The sequence below is a fragment of the Ornithodoros turicata genome, chromosome 8, assembly GCF_037126465.1.
Source record: "Ornithodoros turicata isolate Travis chromosome 8, ASM3712646v1, whole genome shotgun sequence".
In the NCBI taxonomy this organism is placed as follows: Eukaryota; Metazoa; Arthropoda; class Arachnida; order Ixodida; family Argasidae; genus Ornithodoros; species Ornithodoros turicata.
The window spans coordinates 27,021,817-27,041,357 of NC_088208.1; the positions used below are offsets into that span (position 1 = coordinate 27,021,817).

The following is a 19,541-nucleotide window of genomic DNA, read 5'->3' on the forward strand; positions in this document are numbered from 1 at the left end:
AGATTTCAAATGGTATTTTAGCTGACGTTTTAGCTGATGTTTTAGCTGATATTTTAACTGATATTTTAGCTCATATCTTACCTGATATTTTAGCTGACATTTCAGGTGACATATTAGCTGATATTTAAGCTGATATGTTAGGTGATACCTTAGGTGATATCTATCTGATATCTGAGCTGACATTTTAGCTGATATCTTAGCTGATATTTAGCTGACAGTTTAGCTAATATTTTAACTGATAACTTAGCTGATATTTTAGCTTATATTTAGCTGATATTTTAGCTAATATCTCAGTCGATAATGTTTACCCTATAATGTTACCCTATGTTTAGCTGATTTGTTACTCCCTCACTTCGTAGTGGTATCATGCGGGCAATGCCACAACTACCGCACAGGGGATCGTGCGTCCTAGACCGACTTCACACAGAACTGTGTTGACACTTATCTTAGAGCCTCCTTCGCACGCAGGAGTCTTAGCTGATATTTAGCTGATATCTTAGCTTATATTTAACTGATCTTTTAACTAATATCTCAGCTGATAATGTTTACCCTATAATGCTACCCTATGTTTAGCTGATTTGTTACTCCCTCACTTCGTAGTGGTATCACGCGGGCAATGCCACAACTACCGCACAGGGGATCGTGCGTCCTAGACCGACTTCACACAGAACTGTGTTGACATTTATCTTAGAGCCCCCTTCGCACGCAGTAGTCTTAGGTGATATCTAACTGATATTTTAACTGATACTTTATCTGATATTTAGCTGATATCTTAGCTTATATTTAACTGATATTTAGCTGATATCTTAGCTTATATTTAACTGATATTTAGCTGATATCTTAGCTTATATTTAACTGATATTTTAGCTAATATCTCAGCTGATAATGTTTACCCTATATTGCTACCCTATGTTTAGCTGATTTGTTACTCCCTCACATCGTGGTGGCATCAGGCGGGCAATGCCACGACTACCGCACAGGGGATCGTGAGTCCTAGACCGACTTCACACAGAGCTGTGTTGACATTTATCTTAGAGCCCCCTTCGCATGCAGGAGTCTTAGCTGATATTTTAACTGATATTTTAGCTAATAATTTAGCTGATATCTTAGCTTATATTTAACTGATACTTTATCTGATATTTAGCTGATATTTTAACTGATTTAGCTAATAATTTAGCTGATATCTTACCTGATATTTTAGCTGACATTTCAGGTAACCTATTAGCTGATATTTAAGCTGATGTGTTAGGTGATACCTTACGTGATATCTAGCTATCTGAGCTGATATTTTAGCTGATACCTTAGCTGACATTTTAACTGATATCGTAACTGATGGTTTAGCTTATATTTTAGCTGATATCTTAGCTGATATTTAGCAGATATTTTAGCTGGTATTTTAGCTGATATTTAGCTGACAGTTTAGCTAATATTTTAACTGATAACTTAGCCGATATTTTAGCTAATATCTTGGCTGATAATGTTTACCCTTAGCTGATAATGCTACCCTATGTTTAGCTGATTTGTTACTGCTTCACTTCGTAGTGGTATCAGGCGGGCAGTGCCAGTCCTGGACCGACTTCACAGAGAACTGTGTCGACATTCATCTTAGAGCACCCTTCGCACGCAGGAGTCTTAGCTTATATTTTAGCTGACATCGTAGCTGATAATGTTTAGCTATGTTACCCTATATATAGCTGATTTGTTGCTGCCTCATGCACTTCGTAGTCGTATCAGGTGGGAGACTCTTTTCGGCAGTAGTTCGAGTCACGTGAGAAGGTCGCTTTCGCCCGCGTGCTGGCAGCTGGGGATTCTTCTAGCTGCGGAGAGATGGGGTATGTCGACATGTGCTCGTAGCTTTATAAGGTAAATGCGTTTCACGTGTGAGATGAGTTTCTGTAAAAGCGACAGAGGTTCGCTATACTGAGTGCATTCAGGTGGTTCTTCTTCTCGAGCGAAACCGGGAAGTGTCTGAAGTTTCACCGCTTCCCCGGGCCAGAGCCGTAATACACGACGGTGGCGCTGCCCCGGCCAAAGTAGGGACGCCGATCGGCGACACCGCTGGGTATCTGTCACTCAAAATAATTCATACGTTAAGTAAAGTATTGGTTCGTTTGTTAAACCAAGCATATCATTCCAGATTGCAAGAAGAAGAGTAACTCGTTCACTAGTCCTTTCTTCGCAGGCAGGATGGGGTGTGTGTGTGCGCGGAGAGGGGGGGTATATTTATTAGACCAAAGAAAAAAAGGGGGGAGAAAACGCAATATAGGAATCAGGGTTTGCCGAACAGCAACACAAGTGCCTGCTGCTGAACTTCGGAAAATTTTGCGATCAACAACTACAAATCGCCAGAGGACTGTTCTGAACTCCCTGAACTTTCGTCTTCTGTCACGTCACCTCAACACCCGGATAACTGCAGCATAATACAATTTAGACTAAGTGCGACACGTGTGAGCAAGCAGTTGCGCCTGTGATGTGATGTGTGATTCAAGTGTGTGCTCGAATCGCTGGAAACATAAAATAAAAGAAAATAGCAACAGAATAGACTGAGAGCAATATATATATATAGTATGTATCCTATTTAATGAAAGAGTTTCTCTAGAAATTCGGAAGCACGTATACAACAATAATAAATGATAGAGAAGTTATGACGACATGGAATGTTTACCGCTGATTGCCACAGGACCCTACCCTACTTCGCAGAGGTTAATATGAGAGGAAACACGTAAAAAAGTTACACATAGATAATCTATACTACTTTGTGAAATAAAATGTGAAAATAGCCGTGCATCGAATAAATGATGCTGAATTCGAGAAGCCATAATGAGCAATACGCCCCCGACGGCGGTACACAACCAACGTCGCCAGTAATAGTTCATGAAATGCTGGAACATTTAAGTGAATGTTTATCCTGTTCTCATTCTGACGGACTGCGTACATGTAACCGCTCTTAATTCCTTTTCCCAAAGAAATCGCATAATTTGCCCTACTTGAAAAACAGTTCTGCGCCGGGCACATATATCAATCTGACCTCCCAGTCTTTGGTCTTCTCGACATTCCCACCCATCCCTTGCTCTCTTTCCCCCCTCACGTGACATATGACGCACGCCATGAGGCGGAGCCTGTGTGACTCGGAACTACAGCAGAAGAGTGTCTCCATCGCTTACGGAGTGAGCTCCACTCCCCCCCCCCCCCCCCCCCGGAAGACGCCAAGGGCAACAAAGTTGCCAGATGACAGCCCTGTGCTCCGTCGGAGCCTAACATCAGCAGAAACTGAGCTTTAATTTCAGACCAAGTGCGGAAAAAGGACCTTCAATTTTTTGCCTTAAAACATCCCAAGAGCTTGCTTTTTCATTTTTTGACAAAAAATTGAAGTGCTCAAATCGAGCTTCAATTGCGCATACTCAGCAGAAACGGAGCTTTATAATTTGAGACCAAAATTTCTGCAGAAAGAAGACCTTTTCCGTTCTGATGCTTACATGCGTCGAATGAGCTTTGCCTTTAATTTCTCATATGGTGACTTGTGGCTGGGCGATGGAGGTCACGAACCTCAGCGGAGTCAGATGGCTGGTGCGCAGAAGTGGTATATAGTATTTCGTGATCTGCGCCGCAGTTCCTCGAATTCCGAATTGAGCCTCAGCATGTGCGAACCAAAGTGCAGGGTCTGCCGCCCATAAGGGAGGAAGTTTGACCGTTACAGCGGAAACAGGCTGAGTGGCCAAGTGAGGTTATGCATCACCTGTGATGACTCCAGGCGTGTGTTCCGAGGCGAGGGTGGCGGAACTGGTGTTGCTGCCGGAGGTGCCGCCATTTCATGCAGAAGTAGCGCCGTCGATACTTGCGGTAAGTGATCACGTCCGGGTCACCATTTGTAGCGCCCAAAGACTGGACGGCGGTACAACATGCAGAAACGTAGTAGTTCTTGTTCGTCCTCGGAGCTGTCGCCGTTATCCACTAAGGGCGATTGACCAGGACCAGATGGAGAGCGTAGGCGTGGAGTTTCCTCACCACTAGCTATAGCTATTAGCAACTAACTAGCCCTACTAAGGAGAATGAGGTGTGTCGGTCCAACGCTAGGTGTAGGATTCGAGGGAAAGAGCTGTGAAGCAAAACGCAGCTCAAAAGCGCTGACTATAAGTCATGAAGGCAGCCACACTAGATGCTACAGCCCAAATTCACCTTCCCGCACGCGAAGCCCCGAACGATAGAACAGAGCCTAGGCACAAGGGAGCGCCTTGGCTTGTCAGAGGGCGAACCAGGTAGTTTTGACGAAGACGATCGTAGAGGCGACAGAGAAGAAGGAAGTGTTCCACTGTTTCGTCCAGTCCACAGTGTGAGCACAATGGCGAATCGTGGACGCCAGCCCAGGGGGGAGTTTAGGGGGAGGGCTAGGCACCGGACGCGCGTTAAGAACACCTCTATGTGGCGCGCGAGGGGCAGCAGTCGGGCTGCCATGTAGATGACAGGCGGTCGTATCTGGAGGGAAGTGAACGGCACGCAGAACCAGAACATTCAATTCGCTCTCAAGGACTGGGGTGTAGTCAGGGAGGCGGATGGGGAAGTGACCATCGATACAGGGGAAAACGAGGCCCGCGCTGACCAGAGGCGGACGCGTCAGTTGCTACCACCAGGTGTTCGGGGAAGCGGTCAATGTGACGAGCAAGGAGGACCTCAAGCTTGTTGCGGTCGGCGAAACTGATGCCGGATTGAAAGACATCCTCAACTGATGGGCAGAAGATGGGGCAGCAAGGCGGAGGGACGTCCGTCCGCGATACACCCAAAGGTTTCAGCAAAAGCTCAGCGAAGACCAGAAGTGGGGTGTTTGATTTGCACCACTGCCTGCCCAGCTGCAGTAACGTATGTCCCTGAGGGCTTCATTGTGTCTCAAAGACAGATGACTCTGGCACAGGGAGAGGGAAAGTGTTAACTGTCAAGACACGAAGACGTGATTTCAGAGGAATGAAAGGATGCGTGCTTCGCAGTATAGTGCTTGGTATGGAGGTATTTTGGGAGGTCCAAACAAAGACGTAGTGCCATTCTCTCGATGAAGAGCCTGCTGAGGCGGTAATCAGGGAGGTGGGAGAAAAGAACGTAGCCGGACAGGGCGGATGTAGCCCTTGAAAACAAACAGGAGGGCGTTTCTGCGCATCCCGATACGGGTGCTGGAGCAGCGACGGAGAATGCTGCATGCCTTCGCAGCTTTCAGGCTGACGACTTCAGGATGGTGGGCCCAGTCAAAATATTCTTCATACCAGACATAGAGATATTTCAGCAGGTTCGTCTGGCGGATGGACTCGGGAGCAACCTTGAGGTCGATGGTCACAGGGCTCGAAGGGCAACTAGTGGGGGTGAAAAGGAGCACCGCACACTTCTGAACGTTCAGCGAGAGGTGAACGGAGCGCATCCAGGCGGTAAGTGCGTTTAGACACGCTTGCAGCTTCTCATATAGCAGTAGCAGCGACGGGGAAGAGGCAAAGAAGGCTAGGTCATCAGCGTAGGTTATGGTGAGGATGTCCTGGTCTATGGGCAGAGAGCTCATCAGGATATTAAAAAGCAAGAGTGACACGACGGAGCCTTGGTGCACGCCTCTGTGTTGAGCTTGCTGCGAGGAGGTAAAGCGCCCATCGGAACAGAAGATCCACCTCCCAGTAAGGAGGCTGTCGACCCAGGAGATGATGCAGGGTGGGACGCGCACGGAAGCCATTATGTGGAGAAGGACGCTGTGCTCCACGCTGTCATAACCCTTAGCAACATCCAGTGCAACCAGGGCAGATATATTTCCGGTCTCGCGCGCCTGGCGGTTCTGGCTTTCAAGATTCACGTGTGCCATCCAGACAGAGCAACGAGGGCGGAACCCAATCTGGCTATCATTGAGTACAGATGAGGCCTCCCAAGTAAGAACCGAGCCGGCGGTGCGAAATGCGCTCTATGGTCTTGCAAAGGTCAGTGCAATTGGGCGGACGTTGTCTATCTCCAGGCGCCTCGAGGGGACTTTCTTGATGACTGCACTCTCGCAACTTTCCAGACATCGGGGATCCATACGTGCTCCACGGGTACGTTCACGATATTTAAAAGTTCATGAGGGTGAGACGCCAACAAAGACTTCACCATTGCGCCGGTGACGCCATTCGGACCTGGTGCAGATCTAGGTAGGGAGCGCACGACAGCACCGAGCTCCTCTTAGGGTAGAGCTCCTCTTAGGCTCAGGGAAGAAGCCAGATGGCGACGCTTGGGGAAGGGGAGGGCCACGAGGAACCGCGCATTCAGGAAGCGTAGGACGAGACCTTTGGCAACAGCTTCAAGTCTGGCTTTCGCAACGTCGTCAGGAGCGACAGAAGGTTCATTGCATAAGGCGATAGAGAATGATCTCCGAATGTAAGCGACGTGCTTGTGCAAGGTCTTCCTGCGCTTCGTGTGGGAAAGGAAGGAGTTGTGGCCATTATATAAAAGGGGCGGCGGAGATGGTACGCCTGAAGACGGCCTTGAGGAACTGGTAGTTCTTCCAGTTTGCATGGGACATGTTTCAGAGAACCTGCTTCCAGGCGGCCTTGCGGCGACGGTAAGCTCTAGTGCATTCCTCGGACGACCACGGCGCACAATTTGACGACGAGTGCTTCTCAATATGAAACGTAGCCGTCGATATTGAGCGCGAGAGTGCATCGGTAGCTCTGGAAGCGCGGTCCACGACGGGTAGTCCAACACATTCGTCAAGAAGGGCGAGACTCCTTTGCTGCAGGGAGCGGTTACAGTGAGAGCGGATCGAGATGGCCTGTTTGTCAACGGTCGGAACTTCAAAGAAAATAGGGAGATGGTCCCTGTTCGAGCCCCAGTCAAGCGTTTTCCACGATGACACTCGTATTGAAGGAGAGCACAGAGTGAGGTCGAGCACGGATCGCGTCGTCCCACGTAGGAACGTTGGGGAGCCGTCGTTCGCTACCGAGAGATTACGCAGGCAGATCCAGTTCCAAAGCCCCCTACCGCATGCGTCAGTCTTGAGGCCCCACGTGGTGCGATGGGAGTTGAGGTCGCCGACGACGAGGAACTGATGGGATGCTTTAGCAAGAAGATTATTGAGGGTGGAAAGGCGTATTTGCGCTGTACTTGCCGATGGCAACAGCAGGAATGAACATAGCGCGAGGGCCGAGCTCGCGCCGTCACGAAGGTCGCGCGTTGCCACAAACATTATTACGCAGGTGGCTGCAATATAATGTCCTTCGCTTCAAATTTGGCAACGTGTCTTTAACAAAATTCAATGCAAACAGTGCCGTCACTTTGGAATTGACAACCTCTGTACCAGTCGCAGGACACGAGTAATTGCTTGTACATATGATGAAGTGAAATTCGAAATGGATCTTTTTAGCTGCTTTGATTGCTGCAGGAAGGTGTGTGCGTGTGTGTGGTTCTGGAAGCGTTTGCTCGATTGCACACCGGTTTTCCGCTTGCAGGAAGTTGACGATGAAAGATCGGAGGGATATAGTTTAGTAACGATACCGCGGCTTCTACGAAGACAAAAATCATGAAAAACACGGAAAACCGATATGCGTCCGGTCTCTACATGCAATTTTACTATTTTACAGGCCAAAAATTGTTACCGATTTGCAAAATTTGTGAATTTTGATACGAAATTACCTCTTTCGACAACGGATAATTACCGCGATCTATCTCCAACCCCCATCCCACTACTTCAGCGCCACCATCACAATGCAACCAAAATATGACACAAACACAAAAGTATAAAACTCAATTCTTTGACTTTTCAACCTTTTTCATGTAACTAAAACGTAAATTTATTACAAATAACGCATAACATTAGGCAGAAACCGTGATGAAACACCAATCTCGCGATGTCGCAGAACACCGCAAGCACGACACTTCGCAAGTGCGTGATTCCAAAACCACAAACACGAACTTGTTCAAGTTGGGCCACATCCTGAAGGACACACAAACGACTGGATACACTCGCAGTGTTTGGTGCCGAATCATGACAAGCCCTCATGAATCCCTCAATCATGAATAGAGCCCTCTCGGAGATACATATTCCCCTGATGTAACCCAACCTCAGTCACGACGGATGCACAGTCTACATGGGCCCTCTCGACACATGGAATATGTATTCAGCTGATCTAACCTAACCTCAGTCACGACGGATGCGCAGTCTACATGGGCCCTCTCGACACATGGAATACGTATTCGCCAGACCTAACCTAACCTCAGTCACGACGGATGCACAGTATATATGGGCCCTCTCGACACATGGAATACGTATTCGCCAGACCTAACCTAACCTCAGCCACGACAGATGCACAGTATATATGGGCCCTCTCGACACATGGAATACGTATTCGCCAGACCTAACCTAACCTCAGTCACGACGGATGCACAGTATATATGGGCTCTCTCGACACATGGAATACGTATTCGCCAGACCTAACCTAACCTCAGTCACGACGGATGCACAGTATATATGGGCCCTCTCGACACATGGAATACGTATTCGCCAGACCTAACCTAACCTCAGTCACGACGGATGCACAGTATATATGGGCTCTCTCGACACATGGAATACGTATTCGCCAGACCTAACCTAACCTCAGTCACGACGGATACACAGTCTACATGGGCCCTCTCGACGCATGGAATATGTATGCGCCAGACCTAACCTAACCTCAGTCACGACAGATGCACAGTATACATGGGCCCTCTCGACACATGGAATACGTATTCGCCAGACCTAACCTAACCTCAGTCACGACGGATGCACAGTATATATGGGCTCTCTCGACACATGGAATACGTATTCGCCAGACCTAACCTAACCTCAGTCACGACGGATGCACAGTATATATGGGCCCTCTCGACACATGGAATACGTATTGGCCAGACCTAACCTAACCTCAGTCACGACGGATGCACAGTATATATGGGCCCTCTCGACACATGGAATACGTATTCGCCAGACCTAACCTAACCTCAGTCACGACGGATGCACAGTATATATGGGCCCTCTCGACACATGGAATACGTATTCGCCAGACCTAACCTAACCTCAGTCACGACGGATGCACAGTATATATGGGCCCTCTCGACACATGGAATACGTATTCGCCAGACCTAACCTAACCTCAGTCACGACGGATGCACAGTATATATGGGCTCTCTCGACACATGGAATACGTATTCACCAGACCTAACCTAACCTCAGTCACGACGGATGCACAGTATATATGGGCCCTCTCGACACATAGAATACGTATTCGCCAGAACTAACCTAACCTCAGTCACGACGGATGCACAGTCTACATGGGCCGTCTCGACACATGGAATATGTATTCAGCTGATCTAACCTAACCTCAGTCACGACGGATGCATATAGTATATATGTGGGCTCTCTTCGCACATGGAATACGTATTCAGCTGACCTGGTCACAACGGATATTGTAGGCCTAACGTATTTCATATATTGACGTGTAATTTGACGTGACATTTGTGATGCGTGAACATTCAACGTAGAATAACGTACAGAATGTGACCTTTGTTGTTAAGACTCCCCATGTAAAACATCACTTTTCCTCTTATTCATTTGTGCCTCTGCTAACGATTTCCAGTATTTTTGTGCATATTTCAATATTAAATGCTGTATTCCAGAAATCTACGCTCAAAATACGCCTATGTCTCATAGTAAAGTTCTTGCTTGGCAAGCAGTTTTCTGTTTTACATCACAGTTGGCCCTAGGAGCTTTAACTCTTCTAATAACCCTGTTCTGCCTTTCAAAAGCAGATATTCATTTCGTAGCCTGCTTTTAATGTCCGTATGGTCCGTATTCACGCGTGTCGTCTGGCAACAATGACATAAAGCCGATATTATTTCGTAACATGCACTGGACGTCCGTATTCACAAGTGTCGTCTGGCAACAATGACCTTACCGTACTCCTGCTAAATCTACGCCCATCCGTGCACTGTGGGAGCGTTACTAAACTACAGCCGATCGGAGAGTCAGCATATCCCGGCTCTTTTCTATGAGCACGCTGTTATACACAAGCCCGTTATCTGGAAGTGGGTGTATTGCCTCCATGTAGCCATGCATAAAGGTCAGTACAACGTTCTCCATGACCTATCCGAGCCATGGCTTCCCTTGATCGTGTGGTGTGAGCTCAGGTTCCACCTCCTGCTGTATTGCCTCCTGGTTTCTCATGGTTGTGCAGCAGCCGTAGTCCTTGTCGAATATCGGTCCGGTTTCGCAATGATCGCGCATTGAACCCCCCTGTGCGCTACGAGGGCAAGAGTGTAAAGTTTGGAGGAGCCACGTGACTAAGTCTCTATCCACTCGCAAGAGAGCTCATGTGAGAGAGTGACCAATGTGGTCGCTTCGCGGGCAATACAGGAAAGAGGGAACTGGTGAGCTGCGCAGACAGCTGTCCCGCTGCATCGCGCTACTTCCCTTCAGGTTTGACCACGTTTTCATATACGTCATACGTGGTAGCCCATTGTTGCACAAATTAAGCTCAATAACGTCATTGTGTCCGTCATGCTAACGTGCACTGCTATGTAAGCTGGACCTAGACCACATACGCGATAGTGCTTTTCGCGGAAGTCATCAGTCTGGGCTAAAAGTCAGTTGGGTAGAACACCTCTTGGTTGGTCCGTGCGAATCTTATTGACATTCTGTGGTTTTAACGCATGTAGTGTGGATGAGCAGTGAAACTACCCTATGTTGGACTCTCGCGGTGCAACCAGAAGGGGTGCTAGGTTAGGGAGGCGACCGAGCTAGAAGATCGAGCGTAAAGGGCAAACAAAAAGGCACGTCATGTTGCCATAAAAAATGCGTGCCTATTGAACTTACTGCAGACGTTCCTGTCAAATATAACCATCTTTACACTAAAATGTGTGTTTTGTATTACATGCTTAACAAGCTACTGTCATTCAATTTCAAAACTCTAACTGCACCTTATGCTTGTGTGAGTGACTGGTATACATGACATTGAGGAAATTCCGCAGTGGTGTCCTCAGTATAGCCTCGGTAGTGCGCTTCGGGGACGCGCTGCTGTCCTCAACTCAACGGTGCTTGTGACACCACTGAGGAATCTCCTTCACGTTCGTGCAAGCGGGGCCAGACAGGATGAGAGGACAAAACTGACAGGAATTGGTCCCATGTGGATAATAACGCACAAACAAGATGCTGCTGCAGTATAGCGAAGAGAATGCGTCTAGAGTTCCAGTTGAGCTGATTTACCTCAGTGCACGTCTAACAGTGGATCACAGGTCATTCACCTGCTTCAGCTTGGCTTTCGCGCAAGGCGATCATCGGGGTAGACCTGTGCTGTGGGCCTATGGTCCACCATGCAGCTGTTCTGAGCGGCTTCCTGGAATCCGTTTACCTTGCTGACCCAATTGAGGAGAACCGTAGAGCCCTTTGCTCTTGGCTCGACGGGGACCCCGGCTGTCTGGATCATGATCCCTTTCTTGCCATGGTGGCGAAAGTCGAAGAACTTCCGTATGTACAAATCTCACACGCAACCGCGGTGCTTTACAGCGCCACAGAGAAGCTTGTCCTGGAAAAGAATGGCGTCCAAACACGAAGGTATTCGTTTCTTTCAGGGAAACCATAGGCGTCAACTTTATCACAACGCGCCTGCGCAAAGCGGTGCGCGGTGTCCTCCAGAGCAGCTTCCACCACCCATACGTCCTACCAAAGTGTCATGGGGCGTCGGCGTTTGACGTCGTCCTCCTCATGACCCGCACCCTGGAGACTTTCTGCAGTGACGCAGATTCCTATGCTGCCGTCATTCGAAGGGTCAACTTCCTTCTCCCAATAGGAGGACTTCTCATACTCGTCGGTGTCCTCGGCCGCACGGCCAGCAATGTGACCATGCGGCCGGCAACGAAGGAGACTTTAGAAACTGCGCTACTCAATTCTGGTTTCGGAAACCTGCAATGGTACCTGAAGAATCTGGACCCCAGGCCCTGCTCTCACGGAGTATATTCGTATCTATTGCTGTCCAATAAGTTATGGGGAATGCAAATGAGTTAATTTAGAGGCCGTAGCATCGTAAATGTGTGAGAAGGATGTTCACGACGGGACAACGTCCCTCATAAGCGACGAGGGAAATATAAGAATATTTCGTTTTGGATATCAAGATTCGTAGTTATGTGCTCAGGTCAAAATGATTTTGACTTGGAACTGCAGATTGCCCTGCTATTTGTGCCCATAAACATTTCCTCCAAATCCTCGAAGTGAGGTAAGCATTCAATATACACCACAGGTGTGTCCTAAACTTTGTAAATGAGTTCGGCTGTAAGAATAATACAGATTTTGTACTGTGTATCAAAACGACTTTTATTAAAATTCCTAAAAAATAATTTACAAGACAATAAAAATGCAGCGTGCATAAAACAAAACTCTTTACAAGAGGGACAAACAAACACAATACAAACAAATGAGTTGAGGAAAATGTATCATTCCCTCTCTTGCAGAACTCTCCTGTAGAAAGGAATGACAAGAGCCTTGAGTCACTCAGGCCCTGAAGATGACCATCGTCACAAGTCCTGAAATTTACATAATGTACCTACTTTACATGTGCATATCTACAGTGGAAACCACACACATTGATTATGATATCAAACCAGGTGGCATCGAAGTGCCTGAGCATTGTGCTCACCCTTTCATGCATGAGACCATGCAGGGTGCCTGGTATTCAGCCTTGCAAGGCATGTTTTCACGGGACTCGACCGCCAACAAAGTTGGGTAGAGGATAGGTGGGGACTCAAGCGTGATGAAAGTATGAGTCATGAGTTTGTCTGCTTCCCAATCAATTAGTGTCTGATAATGATGGGAAAGGGGTGATGCAGCTGCATCTTGTCTCAAACTCTGAAAATTTACACGGAGAAACACGGACTTCGCCGACATTACGTCGTGAGCCAATGTTGCCCCCGGGTTTTTATTTATATCCCCTTCCTACACAATGTGACAGAATGCTCCAGGTTCATACTTGTTATCTGAAAGGCTCTGTTCCACAAGGAGCTATATGCCATAACATGACAAAAAAAAAGAAAAGAATAGATGAGGAGAAGTAGTAATCGGAAGCCCTGGGGTATATATCGGCATAAAAAGCAGGGAAGGGTAACGGTAATGGTAACAGAAACAGAAACGGTATATTACCGAAATTGGAGATGGAAACGGAAACGCATACCACGGTCCTCCATTACCGGAAACAGGGACGGAAACCAATTTGTCGTCCGGTATTGAATTCGGGTAATGGCTATTCCTGTTGTGCGATGACATTTGAGTGACTTTTATTTTTTTTGTTTTCGTTTTGATGACTCCATTGCCTGTAATGCTCTAAATACTACACGAGAGCGCGCAATACTGGGTCTCGAGAGTGCCTCCATCGCTTACCTCGTCCCAGTCCTCATAACACACCACATCAACACCATACTCCACCATAGCACGAGGAGGAGGCACTACGATTTTTAGTTACTTATTTTGTATTTTTTTTACATTTCACCGTGGCCATGGCAGTATTATTTACTACTGATAGTGTCCACTTATGAATGCGACATTAGATTAAGGTTATGCCCGTCTTGAGTTCCTGGATTCCGAGTGACTGATGACATCTTCCTACTTTTTTTTTTTACCTTGCAAGTTGTGCGCATCCAAACGACGTAGAATTACTTGTGTATTGTGTACGCGTGAAACCGAAGCAACACTTGTGCAAAACAGGGTGCTGATAGAACCGGGCAGGCTATCATCCCGCAGCTCTAAAACAGTATCGGAAACGGATCACGGAAACGAAATCGAAAGGCCGGTATCAGAAACGGATAACGGAAACAAAAATATAGCAGTATCCAAAATGGAAACGGTAACCAAAATACGTCCATCATCCTTCCCTGATAAAAAGTACAAGAGTGCTGCACAGGCCGCAATCTTAGGCCTCAGCCCGGCCTTACTTTGATTTACCCACCCTGGCCCAGCGACTCAATACCTGGCCCAAGTCAGATTAATTTCTATGTTTCCCGTCCCATGCCCGGCATGACCCCCGAGCAATTTCTAAGCTACCCGGCCCAACCCAGCCCAGTGAAGAGAACTATAAAAGTTGACCGTGGAGAGCAAAAAGTGGGGTTACAAAGGTTCGAGCCCAAACCCGGTGTGCAAAAAGGAGGCTTCACCCGGCACCATACAGCCCACAGGCCAGGTCGGTTCGGGTCAGAAACGCTGTCATGCACCCAATAGCGAGGTGTGCTCTTTCTTTTTTCCTTCCTTCCTTTTTTGTGATTGTATTCGATGCCACCCGCCCTGCACCTGGCAGAGGAGGAGGAACGACGGAGTCTTTTGTTTTGGAATGGGAAGAGGTACCTCACACAGAACATTCAATCAGCCGATAAAGGTGCTAGATGATTTGGCTTCGAGACACGCCAGAAGAAGCTGGGAGAGATCGCACCTTCCACATGCACTCTAATTTTCTCAGGAAATGCATGCTTCCCAAAGGAAATGTCCAGCATGAGAGTTCCTGAAGGCAGTATGTTCAAGAAAATATACGTTCGAGATGCCTTCCATGTTCCTTAAGAAGTGAGCAGCGCAAAAATTTCATCATTCAGTACAACAGTGTTGCCCATGAAGACTAGCTTTGCCAGACCACATTGCATGGGCCCCTATGGGGCTCCTTGAGATAAAGATACAGTTTCTCAAATTATTTTCCATGCTGCATAGCACTCTGTGACCCTAAACCTTACTGTTGAGCGCAGAAATCTCACTATGGTAAATATCCAACATGCTTGCGTTTTTGAGCCTTGTGTCTTTGGGGTTAAACCTGGTTAAACGTGTCACTTTGTGTAAAACCTGTAAACACAAACTCCACCACCTGTATCGGATGGTGACTGGATGATGGAAAATACTGAATTAATCGTACTTGGCTTTGCCCCTTGCCACATCCTGCGTTCTTCTTTTCCCTGTGCTTCTCTGCCACCCAAAAATCTGCTCTTTCACGCGATAACGCCCAACTTCAACGTTTTGCACCTGCTAACATAAAACCCCATTTTTACCCCCCCCAGATTTCGAAAATGCAAGACCTGGGAACACGAGGTTCTACACGCACGTTTACCCAGCTCAGTAGTCAGAAATAGACGACCAAGCGAGCACTTGAGCACAAGCACTGACTTTACTGAGCTTCGTAAGACAGTGAGGCTTAGCTGATGCAAGTCTGCAACGTTGCTCAGTGGTACAGCTTACACATTTTCCACAGACTCTTGTACAAACATAAAGTGGTACTGACCAAGAATATATGCAGCAATCATTTTCTGGGTGACAGTCAGGTGGAGGTACTTAGGCAGAGAAGAGCTTCGCTCTCCATCCGTGGGTAGCATGAGTGCCACGAAGCAGGCCACAGCTGCTGCCATAACAGTAACGTTGTGGCTTGTTGCTAATCGGCTACCTGGTCACATAGTGTACACATTTATATATACAAACAGGAACAAGAACGTTTAAAAATGTGCGCAGGAAAATCTAAACACGAGAAAGCGTCCCCGGGACTCCTGCATCACACGTGTGGCAACAAAAGAGCGCAAGAAATGTGCAAGGGACGTTCATCTTGATGAGAGCTACAGGAGGAACTGTATGACGGCCAAATTTTCGCTTGCACGTGTTATCTGCTTCGTAGCTATAGTTTACAGTGGCAGGTCATAAAAATAATTTTGTTGCCCCTGCACTAGGGACACATTGAAGTTAGCGTACAGACATGAAAGCTGCAGTTTAATCCATTAACCTGGTGATGGTGTTAAGACTGAGGATGGTGCAGCAGACACCGAGCAATGATCACAGTATACTGAGAAAAGAGTGTCGAGCGCTCTTAAACTATTATTATATTGAGCTATGTATAATAAATTTCATTTTCCACAATAAACTGCATGGGGTGAGTTGGATTATACGACATGTATGAAAAGAAGAGCCCAGAGGCCTTTTATAGTGACACATATCTCGGGATAACGTCAGCCAGGCCTGCATTTTTGTATTTGTTATCTCGGTATTTACCTCTAGCATCCAGTGCATAATGCTGTGCGTGAAGTAAGGGCAAGTTTCCAGGCTGCGGAGAGGGTAGCTGCTCAAAATGCTCGGTCCCTTCGACTCCTTGTCCACCGGCGGAGGGCGCAAGCTCAGCCGCACTGGCTACGAGCAATGCGGGCACATCTCGTCTTCCCAAGACAGTGCGGCGGCGGCCTTGTTCTTGAATCTGAATACGGAACTTGTCTGTGACGCCACAGTGAGATGCACTGACAGCATTGTGTCGGATCACGCTGTAGGAACAAGACACTGTTCAGCTCCAGGTCCCCACATATTCAGCAGCACCAATGCTTGTGAAAGCCCCCTAACTTTAAAGCCATTACGTACTATTCCCTATGAAAGGAGAGAGAGAGAGTGTTATATGGTGCGATGTCAAGTACTTCTAAGGCTACAAATTGGTAAAACTGGCGCCTGATCTTCCAACTTGTCATTATCCCATAATACGCGTTAAACGCATTATTTTGCCCTGCGATTCACCACAAGCTCTTGCACGAGCCTACCAGAGCGCCTTTGGAGCGCGTAAACTTTAAATATAACAATAATGGTCGCTACGTGAAAGTTCAAGATTGCAGCCCAGATAGCTAAGACAGACACGTGGGCACAAGACGCTGCACACAGCAGACTGTTCTCGACACTGAGTGCTACGGTGTCTGTCATGTTTAGGCACTTGTCTTACTTTTTGTATGCAGTTTTTCTGACTCTTTATTCTGGAGGAAGTATGCAGCATGTAAAAGACACCTTAGGCGACGTACTTACATGTCGACGCAACACCTCGATTTAATGGTCCCCTCAGGATCAACAACCACATACTTCCGTGGACACGTGGATAATACTGCAACCAGAAAGGACGTCGCAGTTTATAAGAGAGCCATTATGGTGTCAATGCTATTTTTCGTTTAAATGCCTTACTCTGGAGTGCAAGGAAACCTGAACTAATACATCGGTGTAGCAGTGCCCACAACTATTTTTCTAGACACTATCCTTCAAATCATTGGCATTCCAAGGATGTTTTCCTGGAGACTAGCACTGCGGGCGGTGCAGGTGTTCTGAGGTTGACATTATAATGGCATCTCAGAAAAATTACGATATGACGACCCAGGACTAATGAGTGCACACTTTCCACAGGCGACCTTGATGCTAGGGGGGGCGAGGGTCCACACACACCCCTTTCCCCCTCTCGGTACGCCCGTGCTCCAAACGTTTTAACAGTTTAGGTTTGATATGAAATTCACATTATTTTTCGTTTTTTTTTTTTGCAAGGCTTGCAAACTGCAGATGTTCTTTTAAGTAGTGGGTGCGTTCACTGGTGCTGTAACTACCTCTCTGACACAAAATACATGTCTGCACCTGTTATTCTACGGCCTAATGCAGTAGGTGAAAGCTCTCAAATGCATCTGCAGTCATTCCACACCGCCTGAAGCACCGTTGTTGTTCTTTTACGCCATATTTCTGTGCACAGGAAGCTCTTCGTGCACAAGGCCTTTGAACTTCAGCTTCCCCCTCTGGCAATGCCCTGCCATGTTCCATGATGCATAATGTAAAACCCCAAGACTAGGGAACACGAAAGGACAGACACAAACACGAAGTCCTTTCGTGTTCCCTAGTCTCAGGGTTTTACATTACGCATCATCTTCACCAGCTCGCTTGCTTCCTAGCCATTTTTTCATTGTCATGTTCCATGATTTCCTTTGTTACACATGACATGTGATACTTTCCCATGCAGCCCTACAGGTCGTTTCAACAAAAGCCTACATACCTCTGAAAGTGAGGGGGAAGTCATACGGGTTGTAGAGAGTGAGCAGTTGCTTGTGGGTAGCCTGGTCATCCGCGCAAAAGGTGATGGCATTTGGGAAGACAAACACAGGCAGCTGGCCCTCACCCAGAGCTGACATCAGGATGTCCACACGCAAACCAGCACGAGGGCCACGCGAACACCGTGTGCCTCCTGCCAGAGAGCAAAGGCGCGAACACTCTTGAGGAAAACAGTGAGCACGCAAGATAAGCTGCTTTGCACCTGTCAACCGTGGATGTGTCACAGGAAAGAAGTACGGCGACCCGTATGTTTGATAAACGGCGCGTTCCTCTTTCAATGCCAGTCATGATGATGGAACAGCTTTTCAAGGGCTATTTATGGAAGTTGCATCAGCATGGCGTGTTTGCATCAGAAACGTGCGTTCGATACAAAAAAAAAAAGCAGGCTGCAACTGACTCAACCTAAACTGCAAATACTTTCCGCAATGCAGACTCCGAACATGCAGGAGAGAAATTTCAAACGTGCCTGACAACATATATAATGCGCCAAAAGATATTTCTAAGACGCCCATAACGCTGCAGCGTGTATCCAAAAGTTTTCCACGTTTCTGTTCGCCAGAAGCATTATCCCATCATAATCAGACAAATTCCAGACTAAGGTAAACTTTAGAAGAATGTGTATCATGATAGGTTTGTATTAACCCTTCTAGCATTCATGAGAATTGCACAACTCGGACCAATGTGAATCAAAGTTGAACTTTGGCCAGCACAGACATTAAGTGTTTGTTACATATGTTCTCTAAATTTTATAAATGTTGCCCTGCAATGGACTAAAAGTAGGCTTCGTATGTGACCCTGAATGTGGATCCGAGTTATTACTACAAGGATACACATCTATGACGTACGTTCAAGTTTTGAGCCTCTGCCGCAAACTTAAGAGACAATATTTGATGAAGCGCTTACAGATTTCATCACAGTCCTTTTGAATGTATGTCTGTTCTTGTTACGTATTCCACTTTGGCTTTGTATGTGGTCACAGGCAGCAAACTTCCCAGACGCTCAACTTCAAACAAAAAACAGCTGACTGCTTGCGCTGCTTGCTAAACGTCATGACGACGTCATAGGTGCAACATTCGAATACGAAACTGGTAAAAATGTAGAATGAATTACATATTTAAAAAGCCTAAAATAGCAGAGGAAAACAAAATAAAAATTGCAGTCTGCAACCGTATATGCCTTGGTGTATGTCTCAAGGACAAGTAGAAAGGCAGAAAGGCCTTATCTCTGGTTGTTGTGCTTGTGAAATTTTACGTCAATTTTTTACATTCTGATGTTTTACTAAAATTAGTTGTGTACATTATTATGTTGATAAATGCGGTACTTTAAAGTAACTGAAGAAGTCGTTGCCAAACTATGCCAGGCTGCGTTCCAGAACTCACCCGGGTCGACCCGAGAGCGTTCCAAAACCTACTCGATGACGTCGCGACACCCGTTCCAAAAGCGGGTTGCCTACTCGAGAGCACGACCTACTAGTTATAAGTTATAAAGACCATGTCACATTCAGAAACACCTATGAGGAGCCTGTCCGCACGATCCGCCAGGGGCGCTACTCATCGGCACGCCACGATTGGACGATGGAAATTTGAATTCTTGACGTGCAGAAGCGTATGTACGACTACAGTACGACTACCGTAGTAGACGACAGCGATAGCTTATATGAAAACGCGTAGAATGATGATGA

General features: G+C 47.0%; 3 protein-coding genes across 4 annotated transcripts; 1 reads left to right on the top strand and 2 right to left on the bottom strand.

The window, feature by feature from the left end:
• Window positions 1–5,065: 5,065 nt before the first annotated feature.
• Window positions 5,066–5,827, bottom strand: LOC135367557 (uncharacterized). The gene has a single exon (XM_064600849.1). The coding sequence runs from the start codon at window positions 5,825–5,827 to the stop codon at window positions 5,066–5,068; it is 762 nt and encodes a 253-aa protein (XP_064456919.1).
• Window positions 5,828–7,146: 1,319 nt separating this feature from the next.
• LOC135366803 (uncharacterized) lies at window positions 7,147–12,393 on the top strand. 2 transcript variants are annotated; one of them, XM_064599724.1, is made up of 5 exons: window positions 7,147–7,379; window positions 7,443–7,458; window positions 9,981–10,085; window positions 11,257–11,488; window positions 11,593–12,393. In XM_064599724.1, exons 1-5 carry the CDS (start codon window positions 7,344–7,346, stop codon window positions 12,023–12,025), a joined length of 822 nt encoding a protein of 273 aa, XP_064455794.1. In that variant the 5' UTR covers window positions 7,147–7,343; the 3' UTR covers window positions 12,026–12,393. The 2 variants fall into 2 exon arrangements, with proteins under 2 accessions (XP_064455794.1, XP_064455795.1); XM_064599725.1 differs by having other exon boundaries at window positions 7,149–7,379; window positions 11,275–11,488.
• LOC135366804 (motile sperm domain-containing protein 1-like) lies at window positions 12,316–19,013 on the bottom strand. Its single transcript, XM_064599726.1, has 6 exons — window positions 18,764–19,013; window positions 17,805–17,993; window positions 16,805–16,880; window positions 16,019–16,281; window positions 15,264–15,422; window positions 12,316–12,540 (listed from the first exon to the last, which is right to left on the bottom strand). Exons 2-6 carry the CDS (start codon window positions 17,938–17,940, stop codon window positions 12,509–12,511), a joined length of 666 nt encoding a protein of 221 aa, XP_064455796.1. The 5' UTR covers window positions 17,941–17,993; window positions 18,764–19,013; the 3' UTR covers window positions 12,316–12,508.
• Between the last annotated feature and the right edge of the window lie 528 nt (window positions 19,014–19,541).